Source organism: Spinacia oleracea, chromosome 4, assembly GCF_020520425.1.
Source record: "Spinacia oleracea cultivar Varoflay chromosome 4, BTI_SOV_V1, whole genome shotgun sequence".
Lineage (NCBI taxonomy): Eukaryota > Viridiplantae > Streptophyta > Magnoliopsida > Caryophyllales > Amaranthaceae > Spinacia > Spinacia oleracea.
In genome coordinates this window covers 68,243,010-68,263,378 of record NC_079490.1, presented here as the reverse complement: position 1 = coordinate 68,263,378, position 20,369 = coordinate 68,243,010, and the positions used below count along the sequence as shown (strand labels likewise).

Genomic DNA, 20,369 nt, shown 5'->3' with positions numbered 1-20,369 from the left:
GTGTTTAGGTTCTTTAGTTCAAAGTTGGGAGCGAAAATGTCATTTTAGCTCTATATATGACCTATAACGACCCAACGAGCCTTAACTGTGCATAAATAGGTTCGAATGAGTTTTAGAAACTTAAAACTATGCATATTAGTCATGTAATAAGAATTAAATGAGTCCTTAGGTTTTTTAGTTCAAAGTTGGGAGCGAAAATGTCATTTTAGCTCTATATATGACCTATAACGACCCAACGAGCCTTAAATGTGCATAAATAGGTTCGAATGAGTTTTAGAAACTTAAAACTATGCATATTAGTCATGTAATAGGATTAAAATGAGTCCTTAGGTTCTTTAGTTCAAAGTTGGGAGCGAAAATGTCATTTTAGCTCAATATATGACCTATAACGACCCAACGAGCCTTAAATGTGCATAAAAAGGTTCGAATGAGTTTTAGAAACTTAAAACTATGCATATTAGTCATGTAATAAGAATCAAATGAGTCCTTAGGTTCTTTAGTTCAAAGTTGGGAGCGAAAATGTCATTTTAGCTCTATATATGACCTATAACGACCCAACGAGCCATAAATGTGCATAAATAGGTTGGAATGAGTTTTAGAAACTTAAAACTATGCATATTAGTCATGTAATAGGATTAAAATGAGTGTTTAGGTTCTTTAGTTCAAAGTTGGGAGCGAAAATGTCATTTTAGCTCTATATATGACCTATAACGGCCCAACGAGCGATAAATGTGCATAAATAGGTTCGAATGAGTTTTAGAAACTTAAAACTATGCATATTAGTCGTGTAATAAGAATCAAATGAGTCCTTAGGTTCTTTAGTTCAAAGTTGGGAGCGGAAATGTCATTTTAGCTCTATATATGACCTATAACAACCCAACGAACCTTAAATGTGCATAAATAGGTTCGAATGAGATTTAGAAACTTAAAACTATGCATATTAGTCATGTAACAAGAATCAAATGAGTCCCTAGGTTCTTTAGTTCAAAGTTGGGAGCGGAAATGTCATTTTAGGTTCGAATGAGTTTTAGAGGGTTTACCTTGGATGCTAAGTCTGTTGTCTTCTTTTGGGCCGCTAATACCGTTGTCTTTTTCTTGGAGCTACCATCCCTCTCTTTAGAAACATTAGACTTGGACTTCTTTTTAGGAGGTGAAGTACAATCCTTTAAAATTCAACAAAAACAAGAGTAGGTAAGATGTCGAATGTGCTTGCGTGAACATATACATTCTAAACAATAAAACATATATACCTCGCCGTCTTCGAAAATCACTAAGTGTATGGGCCATTGCACAAAACTACCCAGAGCACCGCCTAAGTTAGTGAAACCATCTCCCGTAGGTACCGGAAGAATATCATCAACATGTCCATCGTAAACAAAATCAACTTGGACTTTATAGTGACCAGGCTTCATCGATGTAAAATGTTGGGGCAATGCACCATCTGAGGGTTGTACCATACCATCCGCCACGACAATGTTGTTGCCTGAAACTTTATCCTCAAGGGCAAGACGACATGGAGTCCTTTCCTTCATAAACAAAGGTTTCAATGCAACTTTGTAAGTGATACAGATTATTAAGTAAATGTCAACTAAAAACATAAAAGGATCAAGCAACTATGTTAAAAAAGAGTGACTACGTCGTACCTTTAGCTCGCGTGGTTGCGGCACTAAGATGTGACGAGTGGTTCTTGTAGCACTAACATCAAGGTCAACTCTGGCAGAATCATTTAAGTGGAGGTCATCAAGTATCGGGGTAGAAATGGAGTTTAGTTGTCCTGTTTTTAACAAGGTGCTTAGTTGCTTTTGGAGGGCCTCTGCCACCCTTTTCTCTACCCTTTTCTCTAATTCACCTTCAAACTCCTTTTTCACAGAAGCTCTGATTGATTCGTAATTCTCTGATGAAGCTTCACCATGGTCACTTCTACTATGTCGAATACACGGACCGAAAGCCTTTTTGATACCAACCATGCCACCTGTTCCCTTGACACGCCCACGATGATCTTTTTTCCCTATAGCTTTAGTGAGGGCATCCTCACCCTGTTCGAAAGAAAGATTTCCTTTTTCCTCTTCTGCGATGTACTCTAACTGCCAATTAGGAAAGTAAAATTACTTTATATTCTCTAATCAAAGCAAGTAAATATTAATTAATTATCACTACTTACAGCTTTTGTTGCGATTTCAACAACTTCTGTATCGTTCGGGTCAATTTCCCACTTTCCCTCTTTATTTTTTATTTGATGGGCCAAAATCCACTCCTTTGATCTGTATTTTCTAACTCTATTAACATTTAAGGTCACTGATGAGTTCACCGAGGAGCTACTCGAGATAGGTAAAGCTGCATCTGGTGGAAGTCGTCCATCCTTTATCCAATCTAGTCGCTTTCTATTATAACCCTTTTGGCCGGTGCGATGTGGGTTCTTGTTGCATGATGCACTTTTCCTCGCCTTTTCACTACGAAGCTGTCAAAGACAACATAAAAAGATGGAAATAAATGTTTTTTCTGATAACTTTTTGTCCTAGAACCAATGTCAGTTTGCTACATGAAAAACTCTTTAAGGACAAGTTAAAGAAATATTATCATTACCAATGACTATGGCAGGAAATAATGTTTAACAAAAGTCTTCCAATCATCCTCTGTGATATGGTTGTAGACATCCCAAGGCATCTTGTTTGTTTGATTTTTTGGCTTCTTTTCCTTCATAGTTATCCATCGGCGCACCAACTTGCTCTTGAAACAACTAAATCGTTTCGCCACACAAGAATGAAAATATTTCTCCCTCGAATGATTAGAGTCATCAGTAATGTGGAACATAAGCTGTTAATAATTAAAAAAAGTTAGATTATAAAAATAGTATTTAAATCAAATTAAATAATCCCTAAAATATACAAATCAAGTTAATATCCAATGCTTACCTTAGTCTCCTCCCAAAACCCCTTCTTGGTTTGCTCATCTACCTTTGGATATAATGGGACGTTAATATTAATTCTAGTAGCACAACTCCCAACTTGCTTCCCGTATTCATGAGACCATTGTCCATCGGGGACATTATATACATTATACTCAAGGAACATAGGCTTAGCGACTTTAACACCTTTTGACGGACCACGGCCTTTAATGGTCTTTGTAATCGTACTAACATCTTGTGATTCGTCACCCGTTGTGGGAGTCTTGCCACCTTCTGATTCATGCCTAACAACAATTTGGTTTTCATTCATCGTACCTATGTTGTTCCTGCATCAAGTAAAACATACAGAAGGGTGGTTACAAAATGTGCGCGCAGCAGCAAATCAGTGCACTAGCATACAGAAGGATATCAGATCAGTGCAGATATCACAGATCAGATCAGCACTGATCAGTGCAGATCAGATCAGCACTGATCTGCACTGATCAGATCAGCACAGATCAGTGCAGAACAGATCAGCACAGATCAGTGCTGATCAGTTCAGCACTGATCAGTGCAGATCAGATCTGCACTGATCTGTGCTGATCTGTTCTACACTGATCAGTGCTGATATGATCAGCACTGATCTGTGCTGATCTGATCTGCACTGATCTGTGCAGATCAGATCTGCACTGATCTGTGCTGATCTGTTCTGCACTGATCTGTGCTGATCTGATCAGTGCATAACAGATCAGCACATATCAGTGCAGATCAGATCAGCACAGATCAGTGCAGAACAGATCAGCACACATCAGTGCTGATCTGATCTGCACTGATCTGTGCTGACCTGATCTGCAATGTTCTTTGTCATTCGTGGTGTGTTTGTTGAGGCAATATGAGAATGCAGGGCAGCTAACTCATTCTATAAACAAGTTCTATTAATCTAGTATAGTACGGAGTAGTATGTAAGTTAGATCGTAAAATGAAATTACTTGATTGAGTTTCACTTAAACTCAAGCAACAATGATTAAGAAACTTAATGAGGAAATCTGACAATCTCACTTCTCTTATATCATGAAATCATATACTCATATGAGATAAGTCTAGAAAACCCCATTTATGCTAAAATGAGGCTAATATGACCTAAGAACTCATTTTTAGTCTAATATGACATTTCCGCTCCCAACTTTGAACTAAAGAACCTAAACACTTATTTTAATCCTATTACATGACTAATATGCATAGTTTTAAGTTTCTAAAACTCATTCGAACCTATTTATGCACATTTATGGCTCGTTATAGGTCATATATACAGCTAAAATGACATTTTCGCTCCCAACTTTGAACTAAAGAACTTAAGGACTCATTGGATTCTTATTACACGACTAATATGCATAGTTTTAAGTTTCTAAAACTCATTCGAACCTATTTATGCACATTTATGGCTCGTTGGGTCGTTATAGGTCATATATAGAGCTAATATGACATTTCCGCTCCCAACTTTGAACTAAAGAACCTAAGGACTCATTTGATTCTTATTACACGACTAATATGCATAGTTTTAAGTTTCTAAAACTCATTCCAACCTATTTATGCACATTTATGGCTCGTTGGGTCGTTATATGTCATATATAGAGCTAAAATGACATTTCCGCTCCCAACTTTGAACTAAAGAACCTAAACACTCATTTTAATCCTTTTAAATGATTAGTATGATTAGTTTTAACTTACCTAGACTCAATCCAATCAATTTATGCCATTTGAGACTTGTTTGGTCGTTATGGTTCATATTTATGCTAATTTAGTCAACTAAGGTCAATTTAGGTCAATTTATTCAACTAAGGTCAATTTAAGCCCGCTCGTTTTGATTTAGGTCATTCTAGCTCAAGATTAGGAGACATGTTAATTAGCGCAACACTAGGAGAAAACGCACAACTCACCAAAAGTAAATAAGAATTATAGAAGTGGAATGCACTGATCTGTGCAGATCAGATCAGCACAGATCAGTGCAGAACAGATCAGCACAGATCAGTGCTACCCTCATCTGATCTGCACTGATCTGTGCTGATCTGATCTGCAATGTTCTTTGTCATTCTTGGTGTGTTTGTTGAGGCAATATGAGAATGCAGGGCAGCTAACTCATTCTATAAACAAGTTCTATTAATCTAGTATAGTACGGAGTAGTATGTAAGTTAGATCGTAAAATGAAATTACTTGATTGAGTTTCACTTAAACTCAAGCAACAATGATTAAGAAACTTAATGAGGAAATCTGACAATCTCACTTCTCTTATATCATGAAATCATATACTCATATGAGATAAGTCTAGAAAACACCACTTATGCTAAAATGAGGCATTTTCGCTCGCAGCTATGAACTAACGAACATAAGGACTCATTTTAACCTTTTAAATGATTAATATGATTAATTTTAACTTTCCAAGACTCGATCCGATCTATTTATTCACATTAGAGATTTGTTTGGTCGTTGTGGTTCATATTTATGATAAAATGAGGCATTTTTGCTCCCAACTATGAACTAAAGAACCTAAGAACTCATTTTAAGGCTAATATGACACTTTCGCTCCCAACTTTGAACTAACAAACCTAAACACTCATTTTAATCCTTTTAAATGATTAATATGATTAGTTTTAACTTTCCTAGACTCAATCCAATCAATTTATGCCATTTGAGACTTGTTTGGTCGTTATGGTTCATATTTATGCTAAAATAAGACATTTTCGCTCCCAACTTTGAACTAACAAACCTAAACACTCATTTTAATCCTATTACATGACTAATATGCATAGTTTTAAGTTTCTAAAACTCATTCCAACCTATTTATGCACATTTAAGGCTCGTTGGGTCGTTATAGGTCATATATAGAGCTAAAATGACATTTCCGCTCCCAACTTTGAACTAAAGAACCTAAGGACTCATTTGATTCTTATTACACGACTAATATGCATAGTTTTAAGTTTCTAAAACTCATTCGAACCTATTTATGCACATTTATGGCTCGTTGGGTCGTTATAGGTCATATATAGAGCTAAAATGACATTTTCGCTCCCAACTTTGAACTAAAGAACCTAAACACTTATTTTAATCCTATTACATGACTAATATGCATAGTTTTAAGTTTCTAAAACTCATTCGAACCTATTTATGCACATTTATGGCTCGTTGGGTCGTTATAGGTCATATATAGAGCTAAAATGACATTTTCGCTCCCAACTTTGAACTGAAGAACCTAAACACTCATTTTAATCCTATTACATGACTAATATGCATAGTTTTAAGTTTCTAAAACTCATTCCAACCTATTTATGCACATTTATGGCTCGTTGGGTCGTTATAGGTCATATATAGAGCTAAAATGACATTTTCGCTCCCAACTTTGAACTAAAGAACCTAATGACTCATTTTATTCTTATTACATGACTAATATGCATAGTTTTAAGTTTCTAAAACTCATTCCAACCTATTTATGCACATTTATGGCTCGTTGGGTCGTTATATGTCATATATAGAGCTAAAATGACATTTCCGCTCCCAACTTTGAACTAAAGAACCTAAACACTCATTTTAATCCTTTTAAATGATTAATATGATTAGTTTTAACTTACCTAGACTCAATCCAATCAATTTATGCCATTTGAGACTTGTTTGGTAGTTATGGTTCATATTTATGCTAATTTAGTCAACTAAGGTCAATTTAGGTCAATTTATTCAACTAAGGTCAATTTAAGCCCGCTCGTTTTGATTTAGGTCATTCTAGCTCAAGATTAGGAGACATGATAATTAGCGCAACACTAGGAGAGAACGCACAACTCACCAAAAGTAAATACGTGCTTTATTTTCCGATTATGAGAACTTCTGAAAAGACACAAATCACCGAAAGCTTCTGAAAATTTCTGACTCGGGGATCTCAAGTCATCTGCACAGAAAGTTAGAAAACTTTGGTCAGGAACAAAAGTAAGATGTGGAAGTACAGTAAGAATTAAAGAAAGCTAGAAAAGTATAATCATGAACACAATGGAAGTATAAAATAAGAATTAAAGATGTGGAAGTACAAACTACACCTTCCTAAATGCTAGAAAAGATACATTTAATCTGATATTCAGTTAGCTAGAATTACCTATTCCCAGAAGCCAACTCATCTTATTCATTTACGGTTTATAACCCAAATTCCTTCCCTATGATCTGTACGCATATGATTAGTATTATTTGCATCTTCCTCCTCCGGTAACGGTTGAACAGCCGTTGGTAACAGGGGTGTTTCATCGTACTTGTCATACTCATCTTCATCCACAACATCATCAATACCCAGAATATTTCTCTTGCCTTGGGCAACTGCACGCCATATAGGATCAACATTGTCTACCACATAGAAAATTTTCTTAGCTTGTGATGCTAGAATGAATGGCTCGTCACTATCACTTAATCGATCAAAGTTAACCAATGTTAAACCAGGAAAAATTTCATCTTGTTTCACCCCATTATGGTTGTTGGCCCACTTGCACCGGAATACAGGGATCGTAAATTTGTTGTAATCAAGCTCCCATATTTCTTCGATAACACCATAATATGATTGTGTCGCATCAACCGGTCTTCTATCATTGGCGCTTGCATAGACCCTAGATGCTGCAACATGCTTCACTCCACTATTCTGCACCACACTCTTTTCATCTTGTCTTCTAGTGTAGAATGTGAACCCATTGATATCATACCCTTCATAAGACAGAACACATAGTCGAGGACCTCGAGCTAACCACTGGACCATTTCAGAAACATCTAGATTTTTTTTCATTTCCTCGGCTACTTCCTTCTTAAACCAATCAACAAATGTGCGATTATGTTCTTGCATCAACGCTCTTTCCTTCAACTTAGGATTCTTTTGTTGCAATTCTAGCAAATGCTTATCTATGTAAGGATTGACCTCGGTAAGATGCTGCAACACACAAAGATGTGCCTTATTCTTCCTTTCAGATGGAGGCGAGATCACATTTTTACCAATTACCCCATGCCCTTCAAGCCTCCCTGCATGACGAGATTTTGGAAGACCTATTTGCTCAAGCCTTGTTAAGAATTCAGCTACATATTGAGATATCTCTTCCTCAAGGACTCCCCGAATGATACTACCCTCCGGCCTTGCCCGATTCTTTGTTTTGTCCTTTAAATGCCCAAAAAATCTCTCAAAAGGATACATCCATCTTAAGAACACCGGACCACATAACTTGATTTCTCGAACTAAATGGACAATTAAGTGCACCATAATATCAAAGAAAGATGGTGGAAAGTACATTTCAAATCGACACAAAGTTTCAACAATATCATTGTGCAAAGAATCTAATTTCTCCGGATCAATCACTTTAGCACATATAGAATTGAAAAACACACAAAGTTTTGTTATAACATGTCTTACGTGTTTCTGCAATATCCCACGAAGTGCAATTGGCAAAAACACATTAATCATTACATGGCAATCATGAGACTTCATACCAACCAACCTAAGGTCCGAGAGAGATACTAGGCGCTTTACATTCGACGAATATCCCGAGGGAACCTTAATTCCATGTAAGCACTCACAAAACTGCTTCTTCTCCTTTCTTGACATTGTGTAACACGCTGGAGGCAGATAAGTCTTAGTACCACCCGCACCAGATTTTTCAACAGGCCACAAATCTGGTCGAATATTCCTCTTTTTCATATCTTTCCGCACATTCTCATTGTCCTTAGTCTTTCCAGGCATGTTTAGCAAAGTCCCAATGATAGCATCGCACACATTTTTCTCAATGTGCATTACATCGAGACAATGCCTAACCGACAAATCTCTCCAGTAGGGAAGATCCCATAATGGAGATACTTTCTTCCACAAAACACCCTTTTTAGACTTGGACTTGTAGCACTTGCCGTATTTGGTTTCAACATTTTTTATTCGTTCATAAACCTGTGATCCTGTCAAAGGCGTACGAGCTACTCTTTCCTCGGTGAACCCATTGAATTCTTTCTTCTTCTTACGATAAGGGTGATATCGACTGAGGTGCTTCCTGAAATCTGGGTAAACATTTTTCTTGAAATTATGCAACCATGTGGGCTTCATGTCCTCTTCACATATAGGGCATGCTTGTTCTCCTTTGGTTTTGTATCCAGACAAGTTTCCATATGCCGGAAAATCATTTATGGTACAAAAAACCATAGCTCGCAATGTAAAGCTTGAATTGGTGTGTGCATCGAACATTGAAACACCTTCATTCCACAATAATTTCAAATCACCTATGAGTGGAGCCAGGTACACATCTATGTCATTTCCAGGTTGCTTAGGCCCCGAGATGAGGAGTGATAACATGATATGCTTCCGCTTCATACACAGCCATGGAGGAAGATTATAAATTGCAAGAAGAACCGGCCATGTGCTATGTTGACTGCTTAGAGTTCCATATGGATTCACACCATCTGCACATAAAGCAAGCCTTAGATTTCTAACCTCCTTACCAAATTCAGGATATTTCTTATCAATATTTCTCCATTGAACAGAATCTGCAGGATGTCGAAGGAGTCCATCTTTCTTCCTCACTTCCGCATGCCACCTTAAGTTTTTTGCTTGTTTCTTCAATGAAAACATACGCTCAAACCTAGGTATGATTGGAAGATACCACAAAGACTTAGCAGGCGGGCCCCTCTTAGCTGAATTTGCCCCTTTGCGTTTGTAACGAGATGCGCCGCATGTTGGACACTCATCCAAATGTTCATGCTCTTTTCTGTAAAGCATACAATCATTTGGGCAAGCATCTATCTTGTCGACCTCTAAGCCTAAGGGACACATCAATTTCCTGGCATAATAGGTAGAGGTGGGGATATCATTCCCTTCCGGCAAAAATTCACCTACCCACTCCAATAAGGTGTCAAAGTGTTCATCTCTCCAACCACCTTTACATTTGAGGTTGTAAAGTATTGACACACATTCCAACTTGCTGAATTTTGTACAACCGGGATACAATGGAGTTTCAGCAGCCTTTGATACTTGTTCGAACATCTGAGGTCGTTCGTCCAAGTGATCTTTCAGCCCATCCATCATCTCATTTATTTCATCATCTTCTTCCTCATCATCATCCGTCTCATTATTCTCATAAATATCATCATCACTCTCATTACTCTGAACATCAAATTCATGGACACTAGAACTTGGACGATCAGGTATTGTTTCACCATGCCAAAACCAAACATGGTAATCTTGCTTAAACCCACGGCGAAATAAATGATCCTCAATTTCATCAATGTCACCTAACCGCTTGATATTGTTACAATCACGGCAGGGACAATAGATTTTTTCGGCTTTTGTACTCCGTTGGTGTGCTAAAGCACATCTAATGAACTCTGCGACCCCACTCAAGTATTCTGTCGTAGTATGGTCACCATACATCCAACGACGACTCATTACTAATAACAACAACAAAAGGTTCCACACATAAACACATATATTAAGAAGTCACAAAATCATTAAGAAGTTCCGCAAATCTTTGGTTACATCATTTAAGTTTATCAATGCTTCACTGAAGTGATATTAGAAGTCCAAAAACAGTCCTAATAAGTAAAACGGAATGGATACTTAAGCATAGAATACTAATGTACACGTTTTATTATTACACTTACTATACTTATCCAAATTTTATTTATCGTAAAAATGATATGCACTTACTGTACTATTGATTTCAACTTTCAAAAGAGGAAAAGAGAAATTTTATGAAGATAATTAGATATATCAATACCTTATGCAATTGTTGAAATTCGAACAAGCACGATGATAGATTATGCTGGCAGTACGATCATCGCCCCTCTCTTCAACCATATGCGTATCTACCCATCTTCACAATTAACTGCAAATTAAAGAAATAATTGAAAAACAGCCAAAAAAATCAAAATAAAAACGAAAATCAAAACGAAAATCAAAACGAAAATCAAAAACGAAAATCAAAACGAAAATCAAAAACAATAATCAAAACGAAAATCAAAAACTAAAATTGAACCCTAATCTGAAAACGAAAATAAAAATTGAACACACCATACCGAAACCACCGGAACCACGACGCGACGGGGAGATGCTGAACCCCCGGCCGACCAAGAATATATCTTTCAGTGACAGGCCGCGCGAGAATTGAACGGGATGGGGGAGATGAGGCGAGAACACCACACACCGGCGAAGACAGCGACGCAGGGCTGAGCAACGCTTGGGTTCGACGGCGACGCAGGGCTGAGTTCGACGGCGACGCAGGGCTGAGTTCGACGGCTTGCTTGGATATTTGTTTAAGGGAAAAAGCTTGGAGCTAGCAGAGAAGGAACAACGTACGTTTCTCGTTTGAGCGCGGTTTGTTGCAACCTAGGAAAGTAAAAATTTTTGAAACGACTTGTTGCAGCGGGCAATAACTTGTACGCTGCAATAACGTCGGGTTGTTGCTGCGGGCTTTTATTTTGTACGCTGCAACAAACGCATTTGTTGCGAACAACTAAAATGTACGCTGCGATAACCCTTTAAAGGGTTTGACCCGCGTTGACCGACTGGTTGTTGAAGCGTATTTATACATGTACGCTGCAACAAGGGGGCTGCAACAGGGGTTTTTTCTACTAGTGTTAGGTCGTTATAGGTCATGTTTAGAGCTAAAATGACATTTCCGCTCCCAACTTTGAACTAAAGAACCTAAGGACTCATTTGATTCTTATTACATGACTAATATACATAGTTTTAACTTTCTAAAACTCATTCGAATCTATTTATGCACATTTAAGGCTCATTAGGTCGTTATAGGTCATGTTTAGAGCTAAAATGACATTTCTGCTCCCAACTTTGAACTAAAGAACCTAAGGACTCATTTGATTCTTATTACATGACTAATATACATAGTTTTAACTTTCTAAAACTCATTCGAATCTATTTATGCACATTTAAGGCTCATTAGGTCGTTATAGGTCATGTTTAGAGCTAAAATGACATTTCCGCTCCCAACTTTGAACTAAAGAACCTAAGGACTCATTTGATTCTTATTACATGACTAATATACATAGTTTTAACTTTCTAAAACTCATTCGAATCTATTTATGCACATTTAAGGCTCATTAGGTCGTTATAGGTCATGTTTAGAGCTAAAATGACATTTCCGCTCCCAACTTTGAACTAAAGAACCTAAGGACTCATTTGATTCTTATTACATGACTAATATACATAGTTTTAACTTTCTAAAACTCATTCGAATCTATTTATGCACATTTAAGGCTCATTAGGTCGTTATAGGTCATGTTTAGAGCTAAAATGACATTTCCGCTCCCAACTTTGAACTAAAGAACCTAAGGACTCATTTGATTCTTATTACATGACTAATATACATAGTTTTAACTTTCTAAAACTCATTCGAATCTATTTATGCACATTTAAGGCTCATTAGGTCGTTATAGGTCATGTTTAGAGCTAAAATGACATTTCCGCTCCCAACTTTGAACTAAAGAACCTAAGGACTCATTTGATTCTTATTACATGACTAGTATACATAGTTTTAACTTTCTAAAACTCATTCGAATCTATTTATGCACATTTAAAGCTCATTAGGTCGTTATAGGTCATGTTTAGAGCTAAAATGACATTTCCGCTCCCAACTTTGAACTAAAGAACCTAAGGACTCATTTGATTCTTATTACATGATTAATATGCATAGTTTTAACTTTCTAAAACTCATTCCAATCTACGTATGCACATTTAAGGCTCATTAGGTCGTTATAGGTCATATTTAGAGCTAAAATGACATTTCTGCTCCCAACTTTGAACTAAAGAACCTAAGGACTCATTTGATTCTTATTACATGACTAATATACATAGTTTTAACTTTCTAAAACTCATTCAAATCTATTTATGCACATTTAAGGCTCATTAGGTCGTTATAGGTCATGTTTAGAGCTAAAATGACATTTCCGCTCCCAACTTTGAACTAAAGAACCTAAGGACTCATTTGATTCTTATTACATGACTAATATACATAGTTTTAACTTTCTAAAACTCATTCGAATCTATTTATGCACATTTAAGGCTCATTAGGTCGTTATAGTTCATGTTTAGAGCTAAAATCACATTTCCGCTCCCATCTTTGAACTAAAGAACCTAAGGACTCATTTGATTCTTATTACATGACTAATATACATAGTTTTAACTTTCTAAAACTCATTCGAATCTATTTATGCACATTTAAGGCTCATTAGGTCGTTATAGGTCATGTTTAGAGCTAAAATGACATTTCCGCTCCCAACTTTGAACTAAAGAACCTAAGAACTCATTTGATTCTTATTACATGACTAATATACATAGTTTTAACTTTCTAAAACTCATTCGAATCTATTTATGCACATTTAAGACTCATTAGGTCGTTATAGGTCATCTTTAGAGCTAAAATGACATTTCCGCTCCCAACTTTGAACTAAAGAACCTAAGGACTCATTTGATTCTTATTACATGACTAATATACATAGTTTTAACTTTCTAAAACTCATTCGAATCTATTTATGCACATTTAAGGCTCATTAGGTCGTTATAGGTCATGTTTAGAGCTAAAATGACATTTCCGCTCCCAACTTTGAACTAAAGAACCTGAGGACTCATTTGATTCTTATTACATGATTAATATGCATAGTTTTAACTTTCTAAAACTCATTCCAATCTACGTATGCACATTTAAGGCTCATTAGGTCGTTATAGGTCATATTTAGAGCTAAAATGACATTTCCGCTCCCAACTTTGAACTAAAGAACCTAAGGAGTCATTTGATTCTTATTACATGACTAATATACATAGTTTTAACTTTCTAAAACTCATTCAAATCTATTTATGCACATTTAAGGCTCATTAGGTCGTTATAGGTCATGTTTAGAGCTAAAATGACATTTCCGCTCCCAACTTTGAACTAAAGAACCTAAGGACTCATTTGATTCTTATTACATGACTAATATACATAGTTTTAACTTTCTAAAACTCATTCGAATCTATTTATGCACATTTAAGGCTCATTAGGTCGTTATAGGTCATGTTTAGAGCTAAAATGACATTTCTGCTCCCAACTTTGAACTAAAGAACCTAAGGACTCATTTGATTCTTATTACATGACTAATATACATAGTTTTAACTTTCTAAAACTCATTCGAATCTATTTATGCACATTTAAGGCTCATTAGGTCGTTATAGGTCATGTTTAGAGCTAAAATGACATTTCCGCTCCCAACTTTGAACTAAAGAACCTAATGACTCATTTGATTCTTATTACATGATTAATATGCATAGTTTTAACTTTCTAAAACTCATTCCAATCTACGTATGCACATTTAAGGCTCATTAGGTCGTTATAGGTCATATTTAGAGCTAAAATGACATTTCCGCTCCCAACTTTGAACTAAAGAACCTAAGGACTCATTTGATTCTTATTACATGACTAATATACATAGTTTTAACTTTCTAAAACTCATTCGAATCTATTTATGCACATTTAAGGCTCATTAGGTCGTTATAGGTCATGTTTAGAGCTAAAATGACATTTCCGCTCCCAACTTTGAACTAAAGAACCTAAGGACTCATTTGATTCTTATTACATGACTAATATACATAGTTTTAACTTTCTAAAACTCATTCGAATCTATTTATGCACATTTAAGGCTCATTAGGTCGTTATAGGTCATGTTTAGAGCTAAAATGACATTTCCGCTCCCAACTTTGAACTAAAGAACCTAAGGACTCATTTGATTCTTATTACATGACTAATATACATAGTTTTAACTTTCTAAAACTCATTCGAATCTATTTATGCACATTTAAGGCTCATTAGGTCGTTATAGGTCATGTTTAGAGCTAAAATGACATTTCCGCTCCCAACTTTGAACTAAAGAACCTAAGGACTCATTTGATTCTTATTACATGACTAATATACATAGTTTTAACTTTCTAAAACTCATTCGAATCTATTTATGCACATTTAAGGCTCATTAGGTCGTTATAGGTCATGTTTAGAGCTAAAATGACATTTCCGCTCCCAACTTTGAACTAAAGAACCTAAGGACTCATTTGATTCTTATTACATGATTAATATGCATAGTTTTAACTTTCTAAAACTCATTCCAATCTACGTATGCACATTTAAGGCTCATTAGGTCGTTATAGGTCATATTTAGAGCTAAAATGACATTTCTGCTCCCAACTTTGAACTAAAGAACCTAAGGACTCATTTGATTCTTATTACATGACTAATATACATAGTTTTAACTTTCTAAAACTCATTCAAATCTATTTATGCACATTTAAGGCTCATTAGGTCGTTATAGGTCATGTTTAGAGCTAAAATGACATTTCCGCTCCCAACTTTGAACTAAAGAACCTAAGGACTCATTTGATTCTTATTACATGACTAATATACATAGTTTTAACTTTCTAAAACTCATTCGAATCTATTTATGCACATTTAAGGCTCATTAGGTCGTTATAGTTCATGTTTAGAGCTAAAATCACATTTCCGCTCCCATCTTTGAACTAAAGAACCTAAGGACTCATTTGATTCTTATTACATGACTAATATACATAGTTTTAACTTTCTAAAACTCATTCGAATCTATTTATGCACATTTAAGGCTCATTAGGTCGTTATAGGTCATGTTTAGAGCTAAAATGACATTTCCGCTCCCAACTTTGAACTAAAGAACCTAAGAACTCATTTGATTCTTATTACATGACTAATATACATAGTTTTAACTTTCTAAAACTCATTCGAATCTATTTATGCACATTTAAGACTCATTAGGTCGTTATAGGTCATCTTTAGAGCTAAAATGACATTTCCGCTCCCAACTTTGAACTAAAGAACCTAAGGACTCATTTGATTCTTATTACATGACTAATATACATAGTTTTAACTTTCTAAAACTCATTCGAATCTATTTATGCACATTTAAGGCTCATTAGGTCGTTATAGGTCATGTTTAGAGCTAAAATGACATTTCCGCTCCCAACTTTGAACTAAAGAACCTGAGGACTCATTTGATTCTTATTACATGATTAATATGCATAGTTTTAACTTTCTAAAACTCATTCCAATCTACGTATGCACATTTAAGGCTCATTAGGTCGTTATAGGTCATATTTAGAGCTAAAATGACATTTCCGCTCCCAACTTTGAACTAAAGAACCTAAGGAGTCATTTGATTCTTATTACATGACTAATATACATAGTTTTAACTTTCTAAAACTCATTCAAATCTATTTATGCACATTTAAGGCTCATTAGGTCGTTATAGGTCATGTTTAGAGCTAAAATGACATTTCCGCTCCCAACTTTGAACTAAAGAACCTAAGGACTCATTTGATTCTTATTACATGACTAATATACATAGTTTTAACTTTCTAAAACTCATTCGAATCTATTTATGCACATTTAAGGCTCATTAGGTCGTTATAGGTCATGTTTAGAGCTAAAATGACATTTCTGCTCCCAACTTTGAACTAAAGAACCTAAGGACTCATTTGATTCTTATTACATGACTAATATACATAGTTTTAACTTTCTAAAACTCATTCGAATCTATTTATGCACATTTAAGGCTCATTAGGTCGTTATAGGTCATGTTTAGAGCTAAAATGACATTTCCGCTCCCAACTTTGAACTAAAGAACCTAATGACTCATTTGATTCTTATTACATGATTAATATGCATAGTTTTAACTTTCTAAAACTCATTCCAATCTACGTATGCACATTTAAGGCTCATTAGGTCGTTATAGGTCATATTTAGAGCTAAAATGACATTTCCGCTCCCAACTTTGAACTAAAGAACCTAAGGACTCATTTGATTCTTATTACATGACTAATATACATAGTTTTAACTTTCTAAAACTCATTCGAATCTATTTATGCACATTTAAGGCTCATTAGGTCGTTATAGGTCATGTTTAGAGCTAAAATGACATTTCCGCTCCCAACTTTGAACTAAAGAACCTAAGGACTCATTTGATTCTTATTACATGACTAATATACATAGTTTTAACTTTCTAAAACTCATTCGAATCTATTTATGCACATTTAAGGCTCATTAGGTCGTTATAGGTCATGTTTAGAGCTAAAATGACATTTCCGCTCCCAACTTTGAACTAAAGAACCTAAGGACTCATTTGATTCTTATTACATGACTAATATACATAGTTTTAACTTTCTAAAACTCATTCGAATCTATTTATGCACATTTAAGGCTCATTAGGTCGTTATAGGTCATGTTTAGAGCTAAAATGACATTTCCGCTCCCAACTTTGAACTAAAGAACCTAAGGACTCATTTGATTCTTATTACATGACTAGTATACATAGTTTTAACTTTCTAAAACTCATTCGAATCTATTTATGCACATTTAAGGCTCATTAGGTCGTTATAGGTCATGTTTAGAGCTAAAATGACATTTCCGCTCCCAACTTTGAACTAAAGAACCTAAGGACTCATTTGATTCTTATTACATGATTAATATGCATAGTTTTAACTTTTTAAAACTCATTCCAATCTACGTATGCACATTTAAGGCTCATTAGGTCGTTATAGGTCATATTTAGAGCTAAAATGACATTTCTGCTCCCAACTTTGAACTAAAGAACCTAAGGACTCATTTGATTCTTATTACATGACTAATATACATAGTTTTAACTTTCTAAAACTCATTCAAATCTATTTATGCACATTTAAGGCTCATTAGGTCGTTATAGGTCATGTTTAGAGCTAAAATGACATTTCCGCTCCCAACTTTGAACTAAAGAACCTATGGACTCATTTGATTCTTATTACATGATTAATATGCATAGTTTTAACTTTCTAAAACTCATTCCAATCTACGTATGCACATTTAAGGCTCATTGGGTCGTTATAGGTCATATTTAGAGCTAAAATGACATTTCCGCTCCCAACTTTGAACTAAAGAACCTAAGGACTCATTTGATTCTTATTACATGACTAATATACATAGTTTTAACTTTCTAAAACTCATTCGAATCTATTTATGCACATTTAAGGCTCATTAGGTCGTTATAGGTCATGTTTAGAGCTAAAATGACATTTCCGCTCCCAACTTTGAACTAAAGAACCTAAGAACTCATTTGATTCTTATTACATGATTAATATGCATAGTTTTAACTTTCTAAAACTCATTCGAATCTACGTATGCACATTTAAGGCTCATTAGGTCGTTATAGGTCATATTTAGAGCTAAAATGACATTTCCGCTCCCAACTTTGAACTAAAGAACCTAAGGACTCATTTGATTCTTATTACATGACTAATATACATAGTTTTAACTTTCTAAAACTCATTCGAATCTATTTATGCACATTTAAGGCTCATTAGGTCGTTATAGGTCATGTTTAGAGCTAAAATGACATTTCCGCTCCCAACTTTGAACTAAAGAACCTATGGACTCATTTGATTCTTATTACATGATTAATATGCATAGTTTTAACTTTCTAAAACTCATTCCAATCTACGTATGCACATTTAAGGCTCATTGGGTCGTTATAGGTCATATTTAGAGCTAAAATGACATTTCCGCTCCCAACTTTGAACTAAAGAACCTAAGGACTCATTTGATTCTTATTACATGACTAATATACATAGTTTTAACTTTCTAAAACTCATTCGAATCTATTTATGCACATTTAAGGCTCATTGAGTCGTTATAGCTTATATTTTTAACAACTTAATTATCTATATAGTCTGCAACTATATCTTTTTATGCTTCAATGGAATGTAAAGATAATATCGTGAGTGTGAACTTTGGTACTCTATAGCTCATATATTTTCCTTCCATCTTGCAGGGATCGAGTCGATTGGAATTAGAAAGTCAACACGGCCTTAATTAAGGTTTGTACGTAATGCATGATCGATCTAAAGGGAGCTAAGTGGCCGGATTAGAGAAATTTGTTAGACTAGCTAGCTCTCTAGCCTTTTGTCTTTATTTGTTAATATTAGTTTTAATTTGTTAGACTAGCTAGCTAGGTGTTTAAAAATTGTAAACGTACGTACTATACGTTTTTCTCTATGAGGCTAATATAAATGAAGTTAATTTAATGATTTATTAATAAAAAAATAAGCAGATTCATACCTTTGCTATTCTGGTGTTGATTGGTGCGTGTACAGGTTTCATTACTCAATGGTGTATATATATAGATTTGGTTATTGCCACCTATTTTATATTTTAAAAGAATTTGGAAAAAAAATATAATGTTGTTGAAGGGGGCTTTTAATGTACGCCTCGACAACATATGAATTAATGGCGCCAATGTACAGGTATTGGCGCAAGAATACAGGTCTGTTGAGGGGGGCATTTAATAAGTGAGCCTCAACAGAGGTGTCTGTTGAGGCGGGCTTTTGTAAAGCCCCCACAACAGGTCCTTATTTTTTCGCTTTGGTTTTGGGCTGTTGAGGCGGGCTTTTGGAAGCCCCCCACAACAGACCACTTGTTGAGGCGAACAAAGCCCGCCTCAACAGCTATGTGAGCTGTTGAAGCCACGTCTGTCGAAGCGGGCCTTGTTCGCCTCAATAAGCCCAAAATGCCCCCCTCAACAGGTATTTTTTCCACTAGTGTACGTATCGGAAAATATTATCGGAAATGGAAATATTGCCGGAATCGGAAATATTGCCGGAAACGGAAATATTGTCAGAATCGGAAATATTATCGGAATCGGAAAATAATTCCGGAAACGGAAATATTAAATATTTGTTCGAAGCGGAAATTAATTCCGGAATCGAAAATGAATAAATATTGTTCGTATCAGAAATGAATTCCGGAATCGGGAATTTAATCGGAAGCGTATCATACGAATTAGCATCGGACGAGACTTGCTAGACGAAGGCCCAGCACGAAGCCAGACCGTCGCCCAACAAGCCATACGCATCAAAACCACACGCCAAAGCCTCGCCAGGCCCAGCGCAAGGCCATACCCAGCTAGGCGTGGCGCGCGCACGGATCAGGTGGGCTGCGAGCATTGGGCCAAGGCGCCGTGCAGTTTGCGTGGGCCGCGAGGCATGCGGGCGGGCTGTGCAGTGCTCGCGCTCATGCTCGTGTGCGTGCTATACGAATCCTAAAGCTATCGGAATTAGTGCTATGATTAAATCTTAATCCTAGAAGATAGAAATTAGTTGTTTAGAGTTCTAAAAGGATTCTAATTAATTAATTAATTAGTATTCTAACAGGATTCGAAATCCTTTTCCATGATTCTATAAATATATGCCTAGGGTCATAAATTTATACACGAGTTTTTTAACAAGTATTCATACAATAAAAGCTGTGATTTTTGAGCAGAAAAACCAGTCACATTACTTGCCCTTTTAGCCGAAAATAATAGTACCTTAAGGGCGATTCTAGTTGGTCAATCTTAAGGCGGATCCGGACATGTTGTGGACTATCTACGGAGGGACGACACTTGGAGTCCTAAAGACTTG

General features: G+C 35.7%; 2 protein-coding genes across 2 annotated transcripts in view; one reads left to right on the top strand and one right to left on the bottom strand.

Moving 5' to 3' along the window:
- The window catches only part of LOC110798921 (uncharacterized), a 39,856-nt gene extending 20,819 nt beyond the window's left edge, over positions 1–19,037 (top strand). The window contains exon 17 of the mRNA XM_056841823.1: positions 18,743–19,037. The gene's annotated coding sequence lies outside the window, so the exon portion shown is untranslated. The remainder of the gene's footprint in view (positions 1–18,742) is intronic.
- On the bottom strand, positions 2,165–3,315 carry LOC130460049 (uncharacterized). The gene is made up of 2 exons (XM_056827702.1): positions 2,913–3,315; positions 2,165–2,814 (listed from the first exon to the last, which is right to left on the bottom strand). Exons 1-2 carry the CDS (start codon positions 3,213–3,215, stop codon positions 2,590–2,592), a joined length of 528 nt encoding a protein of 175 aa, XP_056683680.1. The 5' UTR covers positions 3,216–3,315; the 3' UTR covers positions 2,165–2,589.
- Positions 19,038–20,369: the final 1,332 nt, after the last annotated feature.